General features: G+C 31.8%; 4 protein-coding genes across 6 annotated transcripts; 2 read left to right on the forward strand and 2 right to left on the reverse strand.

Annotated features, from left to right (window-relative positions):
• The first annotated feature begins 9,874 nt into the window (after nt 1-9,874).
• LOC8262288 (acyl-CoA--sterol O-acyltransferase 1) lies at nt 9,875-11,253 on the forward strand. Its single transcript, XM_002532375.3, has one exon. The coding sequence runs from the start codon at nt 10,118-10,120 to the stop codon at nt 11,225-11,227; it is 1,110 nt and encodes a 369-aa protein (XP_002532421.2). The 5' UTR covers nt 9,875-10,117; the 3' UTR covers nt 11,228-11,253.
• Nucleotides 11,254-12,247: 994 nt separating this feature from the next.
• LOC8262287 (acyl-CoA--sterol O-acyltransferase 1) lies at nt 12,248-13,923 on the forward strand. 2 transcript variants are annotated; one of them, XM_048376197.1, is made up of 2 exons: nt 12,248-12,825; nt 13,372-13,923. In XM_048376197.1, the coding sequence occupies exons 1-2, from the start codon at nt 12,606-12,608 to the stop codon at nt 13,824-13,826; spliced, it is 675 nt and encodes a 224-aa protein (XP_048232154.1). In that variant the 5' UTR covers nt 12,248-12,605; the 3' UTR covers nt 13,827-13,923. The 2 variants fall into 2 exon arrangements, with proteins under 2 accessions (XP_048232154.1, XP_048232153.1); XM_048376196.1 differs by having other exon boundaries at nt 12,252-13,923.
• Nucleotides 13,924-14,322: 399 nt separating this feature from the next.
• LOC8262286 (endo-1,4-beta-xylanase 5-like) lies at nt 14,323-17,840 on the reverse strand. Of its 2 annotated transcripts, none has more exons than XM_025159676.2 (8): nt 17,822-17,840; nt 17,145-17,225; nt 16,920-16,966; nt 16,580-16,802; nt 16,336-16,502; nt 16,143-16,241; nt 14,997-15,788; nt 14,323-14,879 (listed from the first exon to the last, which is right to left on the reverse strand). In XM_025159676.2, exons 2-8 carry the CDS (start codon nt 17,203-17,205, stop codon nt 14,529-14,531), a joined length of 1,740 nt encoding a protein of 579 aa, XP_025015444.2. In that variant the 5' UTR covers nt 17,206-17,225; nt 17,822-17,840; the 3' UTR covers nt 14,323-14,528. The 2 variants fall into 2 exon arrangements, with proteins under 2 accessions (XP_025015444.2, XP_015582867.2); XM_015727381.3 differs by lacking the exon at nt 17,822-17,840 and adding an exon at nt 17,550-17,723.
• A 2,217-nt stretch (nt 17,841-20,057) lies between these two features.
• LOC8262285 (endo-1,4-beta-xylanase 5) lies at nt 20,058-23,306 on the reverse strand. The gene is made up of 8 exons (XM_002532372.3): nt 23,278-23,306; nt 22,925-23,008; nt 22,631-22,677; nt 22,188-22,407; nt 21,932-22,095; nt 21,620-21,718; nt 20,747-21,532; nt 20,058-20,603 (listed from the first exon to the last, which is right to left on the reverse strand). The coding sequence occupies exons 2-8, from the start codon at nt 22,965-22,967 to the stop codon at nt 20,253-20,255; spliced, it is 1,710 nt and encodes a 569-aa protein (XP_002532418.2). The 5' UTR covers nt 22,968-23,008; nt 23,278-23,306; the 3' UTR covers nt 20,058-20,252.

Consider the following 23,306-nt stretch of genomic DNA (forward strand, 5'->3'; position numbering starts at 1 on the left):
ATTAACACAAGAAAAAGAAAAAAGAAAGACAAGAAAAAACAGAAAAAATAAAACTATGAAACAAGAATCTGCATCAAAGCTAGAAATTCTAAGCAACTAGAAATTATGTATAACTAGCTTTTCCCTCCCATGCATTACAGGTGAATGTTAATAACTTGACTAGCTATTATTATTATTATTTTATTATATTTTTTTAATCGTACGCATCAATTGGAAAGTCAAAAAAGAAGTTTTATTTAGACTTATTATTATTTCAATCAATAATAATAAAAAATAATTAATAAAAAAAAAATACATTCACTTGAATTATTGGTATCAGTTGGTATTTTTTTATTAATTGGATTGAAAACTCTAAGAATAAAATAGACTTTTTCTTTTTTTATTAAATTCAATAGTTTATTATCTATAAAATTAGACTTATAATTTAATGAATTTTTAATATTATTTTCTAATAATTTTTTATAGGGTTCTTTATTTATTTTTCATTAGAAATCTAGTTGTGGAATAAAACTAACAACTCAAAACCCTATTAGTTGTATTCAACGGGCACTTAGTTCTAAACAACGGCAAATACAATTAAATTTTTGTTGGGCAGCTTAGATATATAATTAGTCTTTGTGCCCGCAGGATGGGCAGGTTAATATATTTTTTTTTAGTTTTTTTCAAAATATATTATAAATTTAATAAAAAAAATTATTTTTACTGTATAAATATTTTATTTCAGAAATATTATCTTTTTTTATTTTTATTTTAAAAATAAGGTATAATTATTATTTTTTTCCTTTAGTTGTTTTATAAATAAAAAAAATTTTAAAAAAAAAACTGAAAACAATCAAATACCATATTTAAAAAAAAAAAACTAAAAACATATTTGTAATATTTTTATACAGTAAAAATTAAAATAAATTAAAAATATCAGTATTTTTGTCATTTTACCTTTATTTTTTATTAGGCTAAATTTTTGTGTTTTGTACTTAAATTAATTTGTTATTGTCATTGTAATATACAAATAAATATAACTAAATTCTCTGTACTTTGTTATTTATAAAGAATATATTTTTATGTGTCATTTATATCGTATTATCAACTACATGGTAACACTCTAAAAATTTACTATAATTAATTATATACATGGTCAATGTATATTATTGACTATTTTTGACAAATATGACATGGAAATAAGTGATAGTTTTAGTTAATTACATACTTGAGTTTTGTGAATTTTATGTGTAGTATATAAAACAATCATATTGTATTTAGCTGATTAGAGGTTTTAACCTTTTCTATATTTTTACATGTCCAATGATATTATCTTTGATTTTACATTAGTATTTTTAATTGATATAATTTAAACAAGTCCAACATATTAAAAATAATGATAAAATCGATTTTGGAGTTGTTTTTTAAATTGAAATAGTATTATTTATAATGTTCGTTTATGCATTTATATCTAATTTGGATGAGTTTACAATTTATATCTTTTTCGTGTGTTACAATAATGATTTAGATTATAGTATATTAAAGATATTATTCTTTTTTTTTTTTATCTCTTTCCTTTAATTTAGAAAGTTTATTTTTAATGTTGGTCTGAATAAAATGATTCATTTTACATTAGAATTAAATAATCTTTTGATACTACAATTCTGCACCTTTTATTTTGATACTATGAGTATCTTTTTTTAGTACCCAAAAACCTATTTTCTTTCCCTTTCTTTAAGTAGTAGAAAGATAAAATTTGTATATCAAATATTTAGTAATTTGTTATTCGCAAAATAAGATATTACAGATTTAAGTTTATACAATTGGCCTACAAGGAACACAAATCATACCACATAGATGTATAGGCATAAATATGTATATAGTTCATTGTAGCTTTTGACAATGTGAACATTTACATTTTTTAAATGCAAGCTATTCATGCAATATTTAGATTACAATACACCAATTTATGGCACAAATCTTTGCATTCATCACTCAAATTTAGCACAAATTTTTCTCTTAATATTTTTTTTACAATTTTGGTTAAGAAATTTTCTTTGATATTTTTATTGTCTTTAAAATTTTATCAGAAAAAAAGATACTAAAAGTATATATAAAGAATATCAAAAGGATATCATTTAACTTGCATTATTGTCAAACCATCCAAGTGAGATAGATTTATAATTTTTTTTGTATCTTTAAGTTTGGTATCCATAGTTTAAATAATATTACATGTTTTTATAGCAGTTTATGTGTTTTGACAACAATGAAGATGTGTGTTTTTTCAAAAATATACTCAAAATGCAATTAACAATATATGAAGATAAAATTAAAATAAAACTAAAAAAATTGAGCATATGAGAATAGGATTACAAGAAACGTAGCAGATAAATATGATGTGTGCTTAAACTTCAACTTACAGGCAATTTATAGACGGAGAGAAAGCTATTTAATTAACTTATTAATAAATAGGCAGAAAGCAGTCCAAAATCAAAATGAGCATGAACTTCGTGAACGTGCAAAGGCATTATTAACTACCAACTAAACTCCACAAGAGAATTGAATAGAATTGAAAGGAAATAAAAAAAAATAACAACTCATATTAATAATGACTTTAGGCATTAATCAAAGAAAAAAAATATGCATATGACACTAATGAAGTGAAAGAGGAAAAAGGCAAAGACAAAATGTGTTTGTTAGTCTATTCTAGCCAGGTACTTTCAGTTGTTAATCTACATTCTTATCTCTAGATAATTTTTTTGTATGTCCTTGTATTGATTCCCCTATAATCTGGTAGGATCTACTCTATCGCCAAATTCAAAATGCATGCGGCCATTTGCAGGTGCTCTTCAGGCATCGTTAATAGCCAGTACATCAATTGGCAGACTGGTGCAAGAATTTAAATGGGGACTGAAAGCTGGAGAGGAACAAGATCTTGATATCGTTGGACTGAAAAATCGCAAGCTTCATCGTAATACCTGAAATTTTTATATATTTAATAATGAGTTTCTATTTAAGTTAATTTTAATTTTATTTTTATTTGGTTTAATTTGAAATGATTTAATGGAAATCTTAATATTAGTCAATTAAATGAATTATTTTTCTATACCCAATTAGTTTGAAATTTTAATAATTAATTAAATAAATTATTTGAAGGGTAAATTATATTTTTGGTTATTCTGATTTTTCCCTAATGTATATGTATATGTGTAAATAAAATTATATATATTGAAAAATTGTAAAGGATGTTTTTATAAAAGAATTTTGGGGAAATTGGTATTTTAATTAACTAGTGGTATTAAAATTTAAGTTGGAAAATAATTAGTAAATTGATTATTTAATTTAATTGTGTGTAGGACTTAATTGGAAAATTATTTTTCGATAAGGATTGAAAGTATAATTTTATTTTTATGGGGATTTAATGGAAATTTGTATGTTTGGTATTTTCGTAAATAATTGTGTCGGTAGGAGTATTTTTGTAATTGTATATTTTCTATAATTCTAATTTGGCCCAAATTAAATAGTTAGGGGCTTAATTGAAAGGATAAAGAAAAGTTTAGGGGTTAAATTGAAGTTTTACAGAATTAAATTGTAAGTAATTAAGAAAGTGGAAGGACTAAATTGTAATAAAAAAAAGTTCAGGGGTCAAATGTCGATATAGAAAGAAGGATCGGGGAGAGAGAAAGAAGATCGAGAGAGAGAGAGAGAGGGTGATGGCCGAAAAAGAAGAAGAGGAAGGCGGCGGCGTGGGTCGTCTGTGGCTGGGCCGAGCGAAGCGGAGAATGTCGGCCGAATCGCGGCGCTCCCAAGATCCTTGGCGGTGAGCTCAGTCTTGTTTTGACCCGTGAGTTGAGGGCTCTCTTCTTGCAGCAGTGGCGACGCCTGGGGTGGCCGGAGTTGCAAGATCCGACAAAGTAAAGTTTGGGGGGCAATCAGTGCTTTTAGATTTTTCCTGCGAGCTCCGGCGAGCTATGGACGATCGGAGGACGTATTCCGACTCTCCTCAGCTCAAGCTTCGCAATGGCACCGGTTTCGTGGCGATCGGGCTCCGTTTGCAAATCGACGGCTGAGATCATCTGCAAATATCTCCGGACGATCGGGTGTCAGATCGGAAAATCATCAGCGCGTCGTTGTGAGTCCGATGGTGTGTTCGGATCGTCGATCGGACTCCGGCGGCCGGAGGAGTCGACCGAGCGATAGAGCGTCTCGGTAATTTTCTCTGGCCCGTTAATCTTGGAAATCCTTTGATTTAGAATTGTGCTTATTGTTTTGTGTTGAGTATTTAATAATTGTGAGTCAAAAATAATTGTTTATCAGTTTACCTGCCTCGTATTTTGTGCTGTGTGGCGGAGTCGGGAAATAGTGAAGTTTGGGGACCCGACTCCCGTTGTTTGAATTGTTGAATATTTGAAGTGTTTTTCTGGCAGGTCTTGGACCCATTTTTACGGGGGCTAATGTCCGTGTTGTATGGGAGGTTCTGTCGGATTCTCGGTAGAATTCTCCCGAGTCAGGATTCTTAGACAGTCAGTCCTAGGAGTCTAGACTTAGGATTAATGATCGATTGTTTCAGCATTTTGATAAATTCTTTTCCGTGATTAGATGATTTATTTGTTCAGCTCGCTCCAACCGAGGCACCGGAGCAGAGTTAGGAGGTCGTTAATCCTGTGAGTTAAAGTCATATATCGCTTACGCACGTGTCATGCATAAAATTTGATTTGCTACTGTGATTATTCATTTGCAAATTTAAATTTTCATTTAATTATTATTATTATTTGCATGATGTTTTTAATTACCATTTAAATATATTTTTTTATCACCAATTTTAATATTGCATGATGACTCGGGATGGGACGGCAGTAGAACATAGGAGTTTGATGAGTGTTCCAGTATAAATCTGAGAGAGATGAGATAGAGAAAGGATAAATAGGTAAAGTTTTAAGAAAGAAAGATTAAGATCTGCCCTGGTCGAGCATCGCTCTCTGGGCTTAGTAGAATGTGGTTGTCGGAGTAAAGGTCCCTGGTTGAGCATTGCTCTCTGGGCGCCGGCTTATTTGAAAATTTAAGTGACCAGACTGGAGGTAAGGTCCCTGGTCGAGCTATGCTCTCTGGGCGCCAGTCTTATTGGATAAGTGAGCCGAAAGGCTAAGGCTGAGAGTCAAGTGACCAGACTGGAGGTAAGGTCCCTGGTCGAGCTTTGCTCTCTGGGCGCCAGTTCTGTTGGAATGAGAGATTGAAATGTTAGAGTTGAGATTAGTCGAGATGTAAGTGTTGAATTTAAATTGAGATGTTAGAGTTAGGATTAGAATTCTACTGAAGTACTCTATCCCATTGCATGTGAGATTATTTTTGTATAATCATGGCATGACACGTATGGTTAGCATGATTTATTAAGTATTTTAAAAATTAAATACTGTGTTTTTTGAGATGTTTGAAACTGTTTTATATATATGATTTTAGCTCACTCTCGAGACTGACAGTCTCCATTTACTATTTTTCATATTCGTGACTGTTAGTCTTTCTGCGACTCTTACTCAGTAATCCGACTTCTTCATCATCGGGTGATGTTTGAATTGGTATGTCAAATTGTAAAAATCTTAGATTCTCTGCAGTAGTAATAGTAGAGGTATCAATGATAATTTTCTGTAGTTTTGGGTCTCGCCTAATTCCTCTGGCAGACCGATTCAATTGTGTAAGATTTAATGTTAAGATAATTTGTGGCTTCAATAGTATTAATTGAGATGAGATTTGTTTAAGTCATTGAGTGTCAGGCTTACTATGGGATTCGGTGGCCTTATGCCTACCCATTCCCTAGTGCCGGTCACGGGCCTACGGATGGGGTTGTGACACTTCGTAGAGCCAAGAAGAATGTAAGGAGCAACCAAGGCTTTTTTCCATTTCTCTGTCTCGTGGAATATTTCAATGTACGTGAAATGCATGTGAACGATTTCCTGAACCAGTTTTAGGACTGAAACAAAATGATTTGAAGAAGAATTATAAAATGTGGCCATTACAACAATTGATTTTCAAAAGAGAAAATCAAAGTACATGATATCTTACACAAGAATAACTAAAACTTTGGGTTCACATAACAAAGAATTCATCAAAACTTTGAAACTCATCTCGTAACCAACTTACACAAGCTAGAAAATTGATGAGATCTTCATATGAAAAACAGACATTTGCAGTGCGACGGCTATGCAAATTTCCTTGCATAAATTCATTGCACACCTTTGAAAGAGGAAAAAAGAGAATCCATTTAATCAATTTTAGATCGAGCAACTATATACCCGAAAAAGAAGAGAAAAAAGAGAAATCATCGGAGCAACTGTGAAAGGGAACAAAATACCAACAAAAAGAAAAACAAACACAACATACATGCCCTACCCATTTTATTTTACGCCCATATCAAATAGAAAAATAAACACTATGACAATACTTTCCTAGAGGATTCAAATCAATCGAAATGTATCTCCAGAAATTTGAGAATAAAAGATATCAAAGAGAAAAATGTAGAACCTTGAGATCCACCAAGTTAATGTAAGGCATCAATAGAACCACTGTAGAGCTTTAATGAGCAACAACGACTCTGTTGGGGTTTATTTTGGGTGACAATTCGGAATAAAAAGAAGTGGAGATCTGAAAATACGTTGAAAGATTAAAAGACAAAAAATTAAAATACAAATTTGAAAGAGTAGGAGAACGTATAATTATAGAGCTCAAACAATAGTAAAAAATTTAATAGAGAAAGAGAGAAGTAACAAGAAGAGAAGGTTTTAAGTAAATGTGTCTAAATTGAAAGAATTAGCTAAAAGAAAATAGAAAAAAATGCCACCTAGAAAAGAAGAAGCATGTTTCAAAAGACTGTTTATATATATATATAAACAGTAGAATAGGAGATAAGTGTCAAAGATAGGAATGGCTGGCGGATTTGACCTTCCCATCCTCGTGCCGTCAAAGACCGGGGTGGGTACAGGATAAAAAAAGTTTTCTAAAACAAAATCTGATTAGGTTTGGGTCATATATATAATATTTATTTTATATATTTTTAAACTAAAAATATATTTTTATTAATTTTTAAATATATTATTTAATATTTCAACTATTATTAATATAATAGTATAATTAAATGAATAAATTTTAGATTTAAATAATTTTTAATATAATGTTTTTAAAAATTATATTTATTTATTTATGTATTATAAATAAAAAAAATATATATATAAATATAAATATTTCGGATATAATTCAACATGGATTGTGGGGCGAGGACAATGTGACTTGGCTTAAATCCATTCCCATCTCGTCACTAGTGCTGGGACGGATATTTCCCGCTCCGTTTAAGTCGGATTATGCATTTACTTATGGATACAGGGTAAATTATATTTCTAGTCAAACACAATAAGTTTTTTTATAAAATTTAGTAGTATATTATGTATGAAATAGTAATTTTTTTTATTTAATAAAATATTTGTCTTATAATTAATGTTGAGATTCTAATAGCGTTAGATTTTTAAAATTAGACTTATATTTAAAGATTATTAATATTATTTATTATCAAATTTAATTAATAAATTACCAAATTAACCATATTAACTAAACATCAGTAAGACACTTTTAGTAAATTTATCTGTCTTCTTTCCATATTTTTATATATGCTATAATATATAAAAGGCTTAATTGAATTTTAAAATCTTTATATGCATTAAAATTTTTTGATAGATGTCAAAACTGAAATATAATTATATTTTTAATTGTAATCATTTAATTAAATAATAGTTTTAATCCGAAAAAATAGTATGCTAATTTTATTTTGTTATTAACTTATAAATTTTATTAATGTATTAACTAATAATATCAAAAAAGAAAAAAGAGAAAAGAATCCTAAAAAAATATTTGTTTAATTTTAATATTGTCAATTATATACTATTTATTAAATTCTTATAATTAAATCATTTTTAAACAAAGAAGTATTGTTTCAATTTCTAAAATTTAATAAATATAATCAAAGTGGTAGTATCAGTCTCTACCACTGATAGTACAAATATATTCTGCATGTAATTTTTTTTTTTTTTTTCTAATCAAATTAAACTGGATTTTCATTGAAATCAGACCAAAGAAGGAATGACAATTGAGGGGGAAGGAGTAGCAATCCAACAACTTGACAAAGAAACAGAATTACTGGACAAGAGTTCGAAAACAAACAGATAGAAGAAAATAAACTATTTACAGTGGAGAGATTGTACACAATAAACAAATAACAGATAACATACACAATATAAATATTAAACAGTTAACTATGATTATAAAAATGACGAATAAAGCACCCCAAAAAGAAAAAAGGATTTTCATCCCTTTTGAATCAATTAGCAAGTCTGCTGCAATGAATGAATGTGGTTTAGGAATCTCTAATCTCTTGAATCAATCAGCAAGCAAGTTTGCTATATTAATATTAAAAATGAGTTGTTGAGTTTCCTTATCATTGCAGCAAACTTGGTCTTCACGAGGTAATATTTAAATTCTGTAATAATTTGTACTGGGTCATACTCAACCATAGAAATGATATACAGGTGTTCATAATCATAAGCCATCATGACATATTTCAATAGAGATTTAAATGAAAATAAATAATTACTTTAAATAATGTCCACTGCTACATTGAAATTTGATTTTCAACAAATTTGGCACTTTCTACTGGACATACATTCATGGGAATGATGTTAATATGTCCATTTTCTTTCTTCTTCTTTTTTTGTCTAACAAAAAGGTTACAGCTTAAGCAGGATTATTCAAACAATATATAGACAAAGACGGATCAAAATTTACCTTCCAAGTTTGATCTGTTCTCGAAACTTGACCTATATTTTGCGACTAGACAGATTAATTTGCAGGCTAGTGTTTGAAATTCTTGGGGGGCTTTGGCTTCTTTCTCCTTCTGAGATATTATATATGTATCTCAAGAACTTCGGTACAGTTTCATACCAAGTTTTTCTTTTTTAAGTGCTTGTGGACTGCAATTTCCAAGTCTACCACTCTTTTACTCTTCAAATAATCAGCTCGTCAAATGTAGGCTTTCGCTGTCTGCCCAATCAATTTCTCTGAACATGAAATTGATTTGTCTCTGGTAAGTGGTCACCTATAGTAAAAGATATTTTAATGTGTAATCAAAGTCGTTTTCTCTTTCATTTTACTTGTGCACGAAGATCCAGTGGTATTCTGCCATTGCATTCATAAAGTTATACAGTTATGAGCAGCTGCTGTTAAACCCTGGCACGATTATTCAAAGAGTAGAAAGAAAATAGCAAATTAGAATTTATCTTACAAAGTTTGATTTCTTCTCGAAATTTGACCAATATTATATTCTTCTTCTAGAATATGGCTCGCAATATTTCTCCATGGAGAAGATGTTCTTGAAAAGAACTCGACCATATTAATAAAATAAATAAAAATAAAACCATCTAAAAGATTCTTGACTATTTTTGATATATTATGACTACAGCATTGATGAAATGGTTCATACCTCGAGTAACTTTACATTTAGATAATTAAAATAGTGATACATATATATAATCTTATATCTATTGAATTCATTGATGTTGCTTATTTAACCCAATGAGCCTTCGGTTAAGCTGTGTTGATTGATTACCTGATAGGCAGTGTATATTTCACTCTGTTAATCAAAATCATATTTTAAAATTTAAAATAAATTACATTGATTAAAGAAAACACTAAGAACTGTAGCATAAAAAGGCTTCAATCTCTTTTGAAAAGTCTTTAATTTGAGCCTGATGAATATTCTACTTTGGTAGGATTAGACAAATATATATATATTTTATTTATTTTACAGATTTGTGATTTCTTTTTGTTTGATTATATATATAGACAGCCCTGTCGACAAGAATCTCCTGCAAGACCAATATTTTTTTATTCAAGGAACTTCCGTTATATATATAGATGTCCAGATGTCAGTGACATTTGAAAAATCTTACTAATCTCATAATATCTCTGTAAATGATTAAGAATTGAATTAAGAATTGAAACAGCTTGTCCTTGCTAATCAGTAAAAAGATCAAGAAATCAGAAGTGAAAGTTCAAGTAATCAGAGGTGAAGAAAAGATCAAGAAAACAAGAAAAGACAACCATGGAAGGAAAAGCGCACAACTTCATCAAGGCGTGGCTCTTGATTTTTGCATCTCTTTCATACTGTTTTGCCACTGGAAAGATCATCCCAAAGGGCTCTACAAGATTATTCTTCTTGCTACCAATTGTATGTTTATTTCTTATTCTTCCTCTCAACATCTCTTCTGTTCACTTTCAAGGCATGACAGCTTTCTTCATTGCCTGGCTTGCAAATTTCAAGCTCTTACTTTTTGCTTTTGGTAAAGGCCCTTTGTCCTCTAACAATTCATCAACCTCTTTTACTCGTTTTGTGCTTAATGCTTGTTTACCTATTAAAATCCAAGAAAACCCATCTCAAGGATCTCATATAAATAGTAAAAACAAAGAGAACCCACATCTAAATAGTTCTAAGAAATGCCATAAATCTTTTCCAAATTATGCTATAAAAGGCATACTTTTAGCTTTGTTGATTCGTGTATATGACTATCACGAGTTTATCCACCCAAACGTTATCTTGGTCCTGTATTATCTACACATTTACTTATTTCTCGAATTAGTTTTAGCCATGCTAGCAGCCCTGGCTCGAGCCATGATAGGTGTTGAGCTCGAGCCACAGTTCAATGAACCATACCTTTCAACTTCACTTCAAGATTTTTGGGGCAGAAGATGGAACCTCATGGTCACAAGTATTCTACGTCCAACTGTGTATGATCCCCTCATCAGAACATCTTCACCAATCATCGGTCGCAGGTGGGCATCACTTCCTGCAATCCTGGGGACATTCACCGTGTCGGCTATTATGCACGAGCTCATCTTTTACTACTTGGGGCGCGTGAGACCCACGTGGGAAATCACTTGGTTCTTCATGCTACATGGAGTTTGTCTGGTGGCTGAGGTTGCTTTCAAGAAAGCGGTTAATGGAAGATGGCGGCTGTCAAGGTTCGTATCAACTCCGTTAACCATTGGGTTTGTGGCGGTTACCGGCTTTTGGCTCTTCTTTCCGTCGCTCCTTCGGTGTAAAACTGATGTTAGAGCGTTTGAAGAGTACTCGGCTTTAAGCGAATTTGTGAAGAGTTTTGATGTTAGATCTTTCAACATGTCTCTATTTGGTGGTAACCCAGTTAGTTTATAATGATATTAGTATCCATTTTGTAGTCACCATGCATATAAAGATTACATAAGTATATTATAATGATTAAATATTTAAAAACAATAACATATTTTATGTATTAATAACTATTTAATTATTCATCACAAAATTATTTATAATAAGTTATTTATTTATCCAAATTCATATATAAATTGGGTGGTGATATACAAAACTTGTCTAGTAAATTATGTTTATAAAATTGGGTGATGAGAGATACACATAATAAATTATGAATATTATAAAAGCTTATTTATGTATATGATGAATTTATATTAATCAAAATAATTAAACTCTTGATGGAGATAAATCAGGCCGGGCAAGCATTATCAGTAGAAGCCTTTCTTTCAAAGGTTGGCCTAATTTGACTTGGCCCGGATTCAATCTGACTTGGTGTATGTAGAACCGATTATTTCATTTTCCATGCTTTAATTAGTTAAATTTTCTTGAAAACTTGAAAGCAACTATATATATATGTACCATTCAAAATGTTTTAATTAAGATTCTAATTTAAAATCTCATATTGGGAAAAGCTTTTTCTTTTCTTTTTTAGGTTTTACGCGCAATTAAAATTAAAAAATTACTTTTACAATTTTGACGAGCCAATACACCCTAAAAACAATTTTATTGATATAAATTATGCATTTAAAAAAAATTGATAGAAAACTATAGGTTCTAAAGTAGATTTATAAAACATTTAACTGTTTTTGAAAGTAATAAATTTTAAAATAAAATTTTGACAATTATAAAAGACAATGTATGTGACATTCTAATCTAGAAAAGACATTCAAGGAAAGTAAAAAGTGGATATGGGAGCTAAAACAAAATACCTATATTATAAGAAGCAGTTTTTGACAGACTTCCGGTGGCAATACTCTAAAGTAATACGTTCATGACTAAATCAAATATTGAAATTACAAAATGAGATGCATTTTGATAATCTGGCTAAGACACTGTAGAAATTCTAAATTTTAGACATGCTAAAATTTTTTTTTAAAAAAAATTAATAATATAGGGACAAAAGCTTTTACTATTCCAGCTAGGCCTGGATTGGTCACTTTTTATATTCAATTGGCTTTTTACACTTCATTTCATACTTTTGCTGTCTCTGTATATCTTGATAGGCCTTTTAAACGACCAGCCATTAGAAATGTCAAAATGGCATTGGCAAAGAAAAATGTAGCCAATGTTAGAACAGCTTTAGAAATTATGATAAAGAAAGCAAAAGCAGGAATAGGTATGAACCAGCAGATACATAGCACGCTAGCTAGTTACAATTTCATGTGATATGATGGCATGCACTTGAGGCCAAGGAATCTAGTAACTGATCTTTGGCCACACACCTTCTTCCACGTTCTTTTTCATGCTACTGATCTTTCTTCCCAATATAGTAATATTCATATATGTATATCATAGTATCTCAGACCATTCTGGAAGCCAGAGAGATCAAATAACAAGAAAAAGATCAAGAAATCAACAAAAGAGAACCATGGAAGGGGAAATGTACAACTTCACCAAGGCATTGTTTTCGATCTTGTTATCCTTAACCTATTGCTATGCAATCGGAAAGATAATCCCAAAAGGTACTACAAGATTCTTTTGTTTGTTACCAGTTGTTTGTCTATTTTTTTCTATTCCTTTAAACCTCTATTCCATTCATTTGGGAGGCTTCACTGCTTTCTTCATTTCTTGGCTTGCAAATTTTAAGCTCTTATTATATGCTTTTGGTAAAGGCCCTCTGTCTTCTAATTTGTCAGTGTCTGGTTTTCTGCTTGTTGCTTGTTTACCCATTAAAATTCAGCAAAGCCCACCTCAAGATTCTCATCTAGATGACCAAACTAAAGAAAAACCCCATCTAAATGGCCAAGATAAGCAAAACCCAGTTCCTAAAAAAGGCCATAAGTCCTCACTAAATTATGCAATAAAATGCCTGCTTATTGCTATTTTTTTTCGCGTGTATGACTATAATGAGTTGATGCACCCAAAAGTTATCCTGCTCCTATATTCTCTGCATATCTATTTTGCTATTGAATTAACCTTAGCCATGGTAGCGGCCCTGGCTCGAGCCATATTAGGACTTGAGCTTGAGCCACAGTTTAATGAACCATATCTTTCAACTTCACTTCAAGATTTTTGGGGCAGAAGATGGAACATCATGGTCACAAGTATCCTGCGCCCGACAGTATATGGTCCCCTCCTCAAAACATGCTCCCCAATCATTGGTCGCAAGTGGGCTCCCGTTCCTGCAATTATGGGAACATTTACTGTGTCGGCTATAATGCACGAGCTTATTTTTTATTACTTGGGCCGCGTGAATCCAACGTGGGAAATCACTCGGTTCTTTGTGCTACATGGAGTTTGTTTAGTGATTGAGATTGCCCTGAAGAAGGTGGTTAGTAGAAGGTGGCAGCTGCCTAGATTGATATCAACACCATTGACAATTGGCTTTGTGGTAGTTACTGGCTTTTGGCTATTCGTGCCACAGATTCTCCGGTGTAGAGCTGACACTAAAGCATTTCAGGAGTATTCGGCTGTGAGCATTTTTTTAAAGAATATGACTCGTGCTTTTGTTTTTGGATCTTAAGATGTAAGCACATTTGAAACTTAAGAAGCTTAAATTTCACTTTCAGTGTAAAAATATGGTCTGATGCATAATCTATGAAATGCTTGTCATTTTGTCATTCTTTATTTTTCATAGACCATTTTGTTAAAGGGCTTATGTACCCACCAAACCAAATTTGTGGGGATAGGGCGAAGAATATATATCTCAGTCCATCTGAATCAAAGCCCTGCCAATTCTTGGGCGGGACACTCTACCCCAGTCTGCCTGTAATACGTGTGTCTATGCTCCAGAGTCCAGTCTTTCAACAGAAACTTGACGTAAAAGTTGAGGCTTAAATTTGGTCTAGATATTAAAGTTCTGCTGCTGTGAAAGGTATATAACCTCCTGCATATTCAGTGGATCATTATTAAGAGTAATGATCGAATGTATATATCTCCTGAGATTCGACTGAAGAAGTTGGATTACCCAATAATTCTTAAATGCACAAGCCGAATATACACCTCTGAAGTAGCTCGGATATGGGAATTAGTGAGGTCTCACTACAGTAAATAAAAAAAATAGTCCCCTGCTGCTTACAACTTGTGCATTATGACTAAAGGTTTTTGCACAATCACTTGCTCGTTTTGATAGTATACTGAGGTTGCTTTCCGAGCAATTACACCAGGCAACTTATTTGCTACACATATACAATAATTGGAGATGGTATATTAGTAACAAATCATTTCAGTCGTTGATATGAACATGGACAATGCCTGAACTTGTGTTATCTTTTGTCAGCTTATAATTCAAATTAGTCAAGGAATTGGTAACTGGATCTTTAACAGTTATGTTGTAGTCCCCATGAAATAGTGAGACTTCGAAGGTTCCTTCGCTGTCTGCTTTAATTTCTTTTCTTTTAGATTTCCATTCATCAATCAGCTTGTCAACAACATCTCCAGATGGAGTGTTCTTGAAATCTCTGTCTGCTAATGTTGTAACATTGAAACCTGCTATCGCTGGTCCTACGAACATGATTATTCCTTCGACAGCAGGATGAGCGAAGCCTTCCCTTAGCACTTGCTCCAAGTACTCTGCCTGCCAAAGAAAACAAAAATATTAGCAAGTAACCATATTATGCTAGAAGGAGATGAATTTCAAAAGTTTTAACTGTTGAAACATTTTTATTACTAGTTCCTTGACAACTCGCAATACCTGATTTGGGCCTCTGCCAACATCTACTTCTGTAAGCCAAATAGGCAATCCTGTGGAAGTTAGAATGTCCAAGGAAGCTCTTATATAAGCAAGGTTTGGTTGGGCAGAACTGAAATGGCCTTGAACACCTATTCCTGCTAAAATTTCTTCATTTCCAGGATATGATAAGATTTCCTCGAGTTTCTTCTTGTAATTTACTGGAGTTGGAGCGTTATCCTGACAATCCTCAATAGTATTATACTCGTTCATGAATAATCTTGTACTTGGATCAAGCTTGTGAGCAATTGAATAGTACTCAGCAGAGGCATTTTCGCCCAGCTTGTCTTCATAGAACCTGAAATGCAGATTTTCATTCATTACATCCCAGGCAATTAGCTGTCCTGAGTATCTTGAAACTACTGAATTTATTCGTTTCGCTGCAGCTTTTCTCAAATTATCAGAAGATAAATCTTTCACCCAATCTGGTTGGTACTTCGGATCATCCCAGAAAATGTTATGGCCTCGGATACAAATTCCATTTTCTTTGGCAAATTTTACCATAGCATCTGCAATTGTGTAGTTTTCCTTGCCTTGTTTTTTCTCATTGCTGTACCACTTCATTTCATTAGTAAAAGTGGTATACCTGAATCTTGAAGAAAACCACTTCTGATAATCTAGGTTTTCAACAATGTAATGGTTCATGCCACATCCAAATGGAAAGCTTGGTTGTGTTTGTTCTATAGATACTATGGCACCTTCTACTGCACTTTTATTCACATAACTAACCTGAAATCTCACTTTGCTCTTCCTTTCCTGCAAGATCAAATGCAAAATAGGATTTGATTATGATGGTGACTTTTGTGATCCATCAAAATAAAAATATTGGAGCATCATAGGGCGTCCAGAGCAATTACTAACCCAACAAAGTATATATGGAGCGTATGCAAGAAAAAGGGTCCAAAAAGCCCTATTTTTTCTATATAGAACTCTAAGCAAGCAGAAGGATCCAAGAAAAAAGAGACCCTATGCACTGTGCACGGTAGCCTATGCCTACTGCCTGCTCTACCTAGCCCACAAGATTTCTTGTTTTGTGAAATTGAAGGAGATATATAAAGGCTTGCCAAAAATATTTAGAAATGTAAAGTAATTATATTTTTATTTAAGTACCTTGTGAATGCTTTCATTTTGGTGGGATCTCCATTGCTCCATGGTAAAGGGTTGTAATGACACATTGTCTACCCATAATTCTACATCTGTATTCTTGCTCTTCAATGAAGAAAACCAAGAATTAATACACATATATTTGATCCAACAAAGTCTGTAATATTACATGCCATATTTTCATAGCTCTTCTTATTACCTCAAACAAAATCTCAACAGGCTGGCTAGAAAAGTTTGCAAATACACCACCTTTAAGCAAAGACCAGCAACCATTCTTGGCTATAACTTTACCGGCACGAATTAGTCCACCGTCATTTCTGAAAACAACTACTACATCCTCACTTCCTTCATTGATTTGAACCCATGCTGAGTTCAAAAACCAATTTTAAATTAGTTAATTAAACCCTTGTGTGAAAAGCTCTTAAGAAGTTAGATGTACTTACCAGAGAAACTGTAGAGTTTTCCTTCCTCAAATTGAACCTTTTGTGAGACACTATCTAGCGATTGTGTTCTTTTATGTGCAATAATGTATCTGTTTCCATCCTTGGATATTCCTTCCTTGATTTCTCCTTCACCAAATACATTCCATCCTTCAATGGTAGTAGAGAATTCTGGATTAGCTATTATTCCTCCTCCATATTGAGCTCTTTGGGGCTCTGTCAAGCACTGTTCAAATAAAATGTGTAATTATATTATATATCTATATCAAACTGCACATCAGTGAATATGAGCTCAAGCAGAAGAAAGAAGAAAGAAATGAGTTATATATCAGAAAGTCCTTGCCTCAGTTGTTGCATAATAGTCATAAGAGAAAGCATGAATCCTTTTTCCTGCATTAGTTAGTAAAAAGAAAATACATTTAATGCCAAAACAGTATAGTTATTCAAGAAAAATATTTAGGCTTAATTTGATTATGAGTTATGTTCATATCTTGAATGATTTTTTGTCATTAACAGACAAGCTTCTCATTGGTTGAGTGTTATTTATCACAGGAGATAAGAGAGAGACCTGAAGACAGAAAACTGCACAGGAGTGCCAATAGCCAAACTCCTTCTGCTGATATCCTCATCTTTGCACGACAGCTTTTCCCTGAAACAAATGCTACAACATTGGGAGAAATGCCACTGCAATCCAATTTATTTAAGCTCAAATTTAGTTAACTTTTTCCCACTTTCTTTCTTTTTTTCTTTCTTGGTAGAATTTCTTTTTCCTTTTTTCCTGAAGTGCAATGTGTACAAAATGTTCTTTATTAGAATACAACTATAATTATAACAAGAGCAAAAAGAGTAATAAACGAATTGCCCATCTCAATTTGGTACTGGAATATTTCCAAACCGTAAAATCTCGAGTTCAAATCTTTAGTGCACTGAGTTACCTAATATATAGAAAAAAAATAAAAGAAATAGCACTAACAATAAGACAGTATAAATTGCGGCTCAGTAGCACTGAAACTCATTTCAAGAGCTTTGAAAATTGCCTTCCATAAAGTTCTTTGAACTTCAGAATAGCATAAAGAATAAAACCAAATGAGTCCTCTCTCTTTCTTTCTTTTTTTTTTTTTTTTTTGTTTTCTTTCTATAGATGTACGTGGGAAAGTAATGAGAAAAAACAAAAGAAACAATACAATGAATATGAACATAAAAAAGCAATGTACAGAAAAAATATTAGAGAGACGACATGCCAACCTTTAGACACACTGTTTAAGTTTAATCATCACTGAAACTTACAAAATGCTGTTTGTTGTCCCGTGAAACTTATTTGGAGTTATATATATATACGATTCTTGAAGTTGCTGCACTACAGATTTAATTTACTAGGTGGAAATTTAAAGAGCAGACACAACAAATGGAAGTAACCCAAGTTCCAAAATTGAGTTTGATTTGATATTAATGGTGCAATGATGTGAAAATCATCTTCTGTTTTCATGATCAAGTCTTCTTCTTCGATCAACTTTCTTTGTCAACTTAACCATCTTTGTGATGATATTATTACAGGAACATTCCTATATATGCTAGATTCAGCTTGAAATAACATTCTGGGATTTAAGATTCACATTCCAAATTCAATTTTAATATAACTTACTGGGGTTTCTTAGATTATATTTTCATGTAATTATGATAAAGTTACTTTGACTATAAAAATAATTTACATAATAGGATCCAATTTAAGGGAATATATTCCATTTCCATAAATATTGTAAAAGAGCATATGCATGTGTTCCTCTTATTAAAAGGAAGGAAGTTATCTTCTTAATGTGAACTAATGGCAACTTATTAGTAAACTGTGGGAGTAATTATATCAATCAATATATGATGATTTGAATTTTGAGGTCCAATCACATATGCAAATAGTTTATTTCATATTCATTAATTACGTTATGTCAACTATATACTACATATATAAAGCATGTATCTTATTTAGAGGACCATAGCAATAATGTAATAAGCATTTCAATTTTCTTTATTCATTGAAATTGCTCACAATAAGCAGCAATAATCTTTGTGCCTGTCCTTTTTCTTTACTAATTAATATAATCCCTGCTTAAGATGCCAAAGTTTGGATTCATCCTCCTTTTAAGCTTGCATATTAATTTCTTTTTTATAGTAAAATCTTTTACAATATATGTTTGAAGTAAAACTTAATGTATAATAGAAAAATATTAAACAATCCACTTTGATTTATTTTAACTCTTACTCACTTAATGCGATGTTTAATACAGCTCGTTTCAAATATTAAATATAATTTTAAACAATTATAGTTTATATATATTTATTATGCAATTAGAATAATTAAGAAATATTCAAGTCGGATGTACCAATATTTTAATTATTTTATATTAACGCATTTTGATTAATCATATTTTATAATAAAAATTTATTTTTAAATGGTAAAAAAGACAATAAATCTCATTTTTTTACAAGAGAAAAAAAAATATTTGAAAAGAAATTCTAAAATTAACTTTTTGGAATTGTTGAGCAATCCACGTAGAGTTCACATGAATACTGAATAATAAATGGTCATTGCGACATGGAAAAGACATTCTAATAAATATTTGTGTACAACCATGTTGCGATGACTTGCACTGCACCACATCAAATCAAATCAAATTTGCTTCTGAAGATTAATGTTGCTTGCATTTCTAAGTGATACATAAAATAAATAAATAAATTACGTTGATAAGGAATATAGCTTGATCAATAATAGGCTAATACACTACATCATTAATAGTTTAGGCTATTAATAAATAAGCCCTATCACTGTTTTTCAAAGTGGACCAACTATGAAACCACTGTGTTCATATAGAAGTGGTGAATTGGGTCATCATGTTGGTTAATCATATAGATGACTTAAGGTATGTGGACAAGGTGGAAGTGTCACTTTGGGCATTTAGTATTTTAAGTAACCATTGCAAACAGTGAACACCTTATCTTTTTTTTATAAAAAATAAATAAATAAATAATCCAATTGGTTACTCTATCCCACTTAATTTTTCATTAATCTTACAGATAAACTTTTAAATTGTACAATGAAATGGTTACCAAAAAAATTTTATCCGGAGTTCGTAATCCATTGTAATTTTAAGAAATTATAAAATCAACCGATCTAATTTTTTTATTAAAATATATAAATTAAAGATTTAATAGACTGTGAGCTAAGCATTGCAAAAATAGTTATTTTTTTATATTTAGCCAGGAGTATATAAATAATAAATTCCTCCCAATAAAAATTAAATAGTTAAAACTTCAAACAATTTTCTATAATCGAGAATATCAAACTCATCTAAAATTATTCAAAATATTCTTTTATTCTTTTACTTCTTGCATTTATGCCTTATACACACTAAGCTTCCTCACCTCCAATTTCATGCATCCCATCGCATTCCAATATTTGAGTAAATGATTTTTATGTCAAAATTCCCAATTTCAGACCATTCAATTAACCATCTACAAACATTCAGAATGCAGAAGGGACAAAATTTTATTAGTACATAAAAATTAGAATCGTAATTTATCATATTTTTCCTGCCTGAGAAATTAAGAGTTAGACATAAGCTACGACTACTGTCACTGAAATTTGGTTATCTTTCCAACTCCCACCCTAACTCCATAAAACGACTTAACTTTGGACTAACTGAAGTAGCAATGGTTTTTTATCAGTTGGACCCAATTCAATCTTTTGATCAAAGGAAGAATTTGAAGCTTGGTTATGTATTGTCACGTCGTAATCTCCCTGAAATAGGGAAGTCTCAAAGAAGCCATCAGCATCTGTCATGCCAGATAAGGACTTAACGCCAGACCATTTACCCATTAGCTTGTCCACTACATCCCCAGTGGGCAAGTTCTTGAAATTGTTATCTGTCAGGCACATCCTATAACAACCTTGTGGTGACCATGCTGACCATATTACAATTCCAGCTACTTTCGGATGGCTGTGTACTTCTGTCAGAACTTGCTCCAAGTATTGTGCCTGCCCATAAAATGTTCCACCAGAGTATGTTAGTCTATAAAATTAATTAAATATATGTTTAAATTTCAAATTCTAAGAGAACTCATCAAGAATTTTTCGACCAAGGAATAGAAAAAGCAGGCATAAAACGAAGCATATTTTACCTGATTGGGGTTGCTTTGAACATCTACTTCTGTAAGCCAAATGGGGAAATTTGCAGCAGCAAGAGTATCAATAGACGATCTCATGTAAGGAAGGTTTGGAGTACTAAAATGAGCCTCGAGTCCAATCGCCAAGTTCAAGATCTCATTACCAGGAAAGCTCTTGATATCTCTCAGCTTCTGCAGGTATTTAGCGGGTGAAGCATTACCGTCTCCACTTTCTTCAATGGTGTTATACTCATTCAGAAACAGTGTAGTACTGCCATCAGCTTTTTGAGCTAAGTTATAAAAGACTGAAGAAGCGTTTTGACCTAACTTGCTCTCAAAGAAATTAAAATGCAAATTTTCATTAACAACGTCCCAACCAATAACTTGCCCTTTGTATCTTGACATGACAGAATTTAGCCTATTAATGGTAGCCCGATTAAGATCACTTTGCGAAAGCGAGTTCACCCATCCTGGTTGAAACTTAGGATCGTCCCAGAAGACATTGTGACCCCGGACTGCTATGTTATGTTGCTTGGCGAATTGAATCATGGCATCAGGAACAGAATAGTCTAAATTTCCACGGGTACGTTCAGTGCTATACCACTTCATTTCATTCTCAAATACTGTCACTGTAAATCTTGAGGTGAACCAGTTTTGATAGTCAGGATTTGACAGGATGTTTTTGTTTATAGCACATCCAAATGGGAAACTTGTTTTCTTTTGTTGGATGGAGATATTAGCATTGATTAAAGGATTTCCTTGCTTATCTACTGCTTGGATTCTTACCTTTGCCTTGCGATTCTGCCAAGATTGCTTATTCAGTTTATAATAGCAAGTTATAGATATCTATAATTGATTGAATTGAGTGACTTGGTGAATTTTCATTACCTTTTCAATGCTATGATCTTGATGAGATTTCCATTGTTTTTCAGTGAAGGGTTGTAATGAGATGCTATCCACCCATATCTCAACCGATGTGTTCTTGCTCTGAAAATATGAATTGCCAATTGAAATTTTACTCAGTGATACATTTATTCATGTCTCTCTATCAATTCGTAGCTTTAAAAATTCGAAAAAGATAAAAAAAAAAAAAGTTGTCTTATTCTGCAGAACAACACTGTAGCATTAAACATTACGAGACACTGAACTAATAATATATTCGTTCTTTTCGAAGCAATAAAAAAGTTTAAAGAGAGTAACCTCAAAATAGAGTTGAGCCGGGCCTGATGCATCTACAGTAAGGCCACCTTTAAGCATGGACCAGCAATTGGACTCGGCAACAATAGCACCAGCATGTTTGAATCCATTTTTGGTTTTGAAAATTGCACTTACTGGAACACTTCCCTCACTCACTTGTATCCAAGCTGTATTAATTAAGGCAAAAGCTTAATCATAGTTAACCTCAATAACATAATAACAACTATTTAAATTAATTAATGTATAAAATGATAAAAACCTGAGAAAGTGTAGAGCCTGTTTTTTAGCAAGTAAAGATCCTGAGAGGGACTATCATATGGAGTAGCTCTGGTATGAGCTACAATGAATTTGTTGCCTTCAAATTCTCTATGCTCTATTTTTGCATCCCCAAATGCAGACCATCCTTTCAACCCATCATTCAACTCTGGGTTCATAATTATTCCTCCATGGTATTGAGCTTCATGAGGCCTTGCCAAGCACTAGATAATTGAAAAACAAAATGAACAGAATTAAACTCATATACAAACTGAATTTATCAGTCAATTAATCATATTATTATTAACGGAAAAAACTTTTATATTTTCTGATCGTCTACTCACTTATTGTGCAAACCATTATTATTACTGAAACAAAACATATAAAGAAGAATAAGAACAGCATGAAGAAGAAGAAGAACCAAGGAAGAAATGTTTACTTATTTACCTCAATTGAAGCCGTGTAGTCATAGGGCAAAGCATTAGCATTATATCCTGTAAAATATAAGTTACATGGTCAGTTAAATACTGAAGGTTCCTCATCTTTTAATCTTTTATTCTTATTCTCCTATCCAAAAATAAAAATTTATTCATTTTACTACAGGATTTAGCTTAGGAATTAAATATGCTATCTATATCTGATCATTTACCTATCGTAAATGGGTCGATTCGTATCCAATTTATATATTTTTTATTTTATTTTTTGTATCAGTTTTATGAAAATCAAGAAATTCAAGCAAACCTTTTAGAAGAAGACTGCTGAACCATAGTAATAGCTGAACCATAATAGTTTTTCTCTCCAACCTTCAGTGTTGTTATACGAATACTGAAAACTTAAACAATCAGTTATTCAATCAAATTCATACATACAAAAATACTAATTCATACATGTATTTATACAATAAAAATACAGAAATATATATTAATATATCGTGAGCGTCAGAATTTAAATAATTATCGATAATAAATTTATTCTAGACACTAAAAAAGAAAAGCATACTAGCTTGTGTTATTGAGATGAGAGAAAGAATTTGAGATAGTAAAAAAGGAGTAAAATATTGGAGGCTAGATGAAGCCAAAGAGATTGAGAAATACCTTGTAAATAACATGAATTGAAAGGCAAT

Source organism: Ricinus communis, chromosome 6, assembly GCF_019578655.1.
Source record: "Ricinus communis isolate WT05 ecotype wild-type chromosome 6, ASM1957865v1, whole genome shotgun sequence".
In the NCBI taxonomy this organism is placed as follows: Eukaryota; Viridiplantae; Streptophyta; class Magnoliopsida; order Malpighiales; family Euphorbiaceae; genus Ricinus; species Ricinus communis.

What these genes read in the sequence shown, in the direction of transcription:
- LOC8262286 (XM_015727381.3), bottom strand. Translation starts at nt 17,592, where the DNA reads ATGAGTTTCAGTGCTACTGAGCCGCAATTTATACTGTCTTATT. An exon ending in ACTATTATGCAACAACTGAG is followed by an intron (nt 16,803 to 16,919) that starts GCAAGGACTTTC and finishes TTATTTGAACAG; the next exon opens with TGCTTGACAGAGCCCCAAAG. An exon ending in TTGGCAGAGGCCCAAATCAG is followed by an intron (nt 14,880 to 14,996) that starts GTATTGCGAGTT and finishes TTTCTTTGGCAG; the next exon opens with GCAGAGTACTTGGAGCAAGT.
- LOC8262285 (XM_002532372.3), bottom strand. Translation starts at nt 22,967, where the DNA reads ATGGTTCAGCTATTACTATGGTTCAGCAGTCTTCTTCTAAAAG. An exon ending in CGGCTCAACTCTATTTTGAG is followed by an intron (nt 21,719 to 21,931) that starts GTTACTCTCTTT and finishes TCATATTTTCAG; the next exon opens with AGCAAGAACACATCGGTTGA. An exon ending in AAGATCATAGCATTGAAAAG is followed by an intron (nt 21,533 to 21,619) that starts GTAATGAAAATT and finishes CAATCTTGGCAG; the next exon opens with AATCGCAAGGCAAAGGTAAG.
- LOC8262288 (XM_002532375.3), top strand. Translation starts at nt 10,118, where the DNA reads ATGGAAGGAAAAGCGCACAACTTCATCAAGGCGTGGCTCTTGATTTTT.
- LOC8262287 (XM_048376196.1), top strand. Translation starts at nt 12,606, where the DNA reads ATGCTACTGATCTTTCTTCCCAATATAGTAATATTCATATATGTATAT.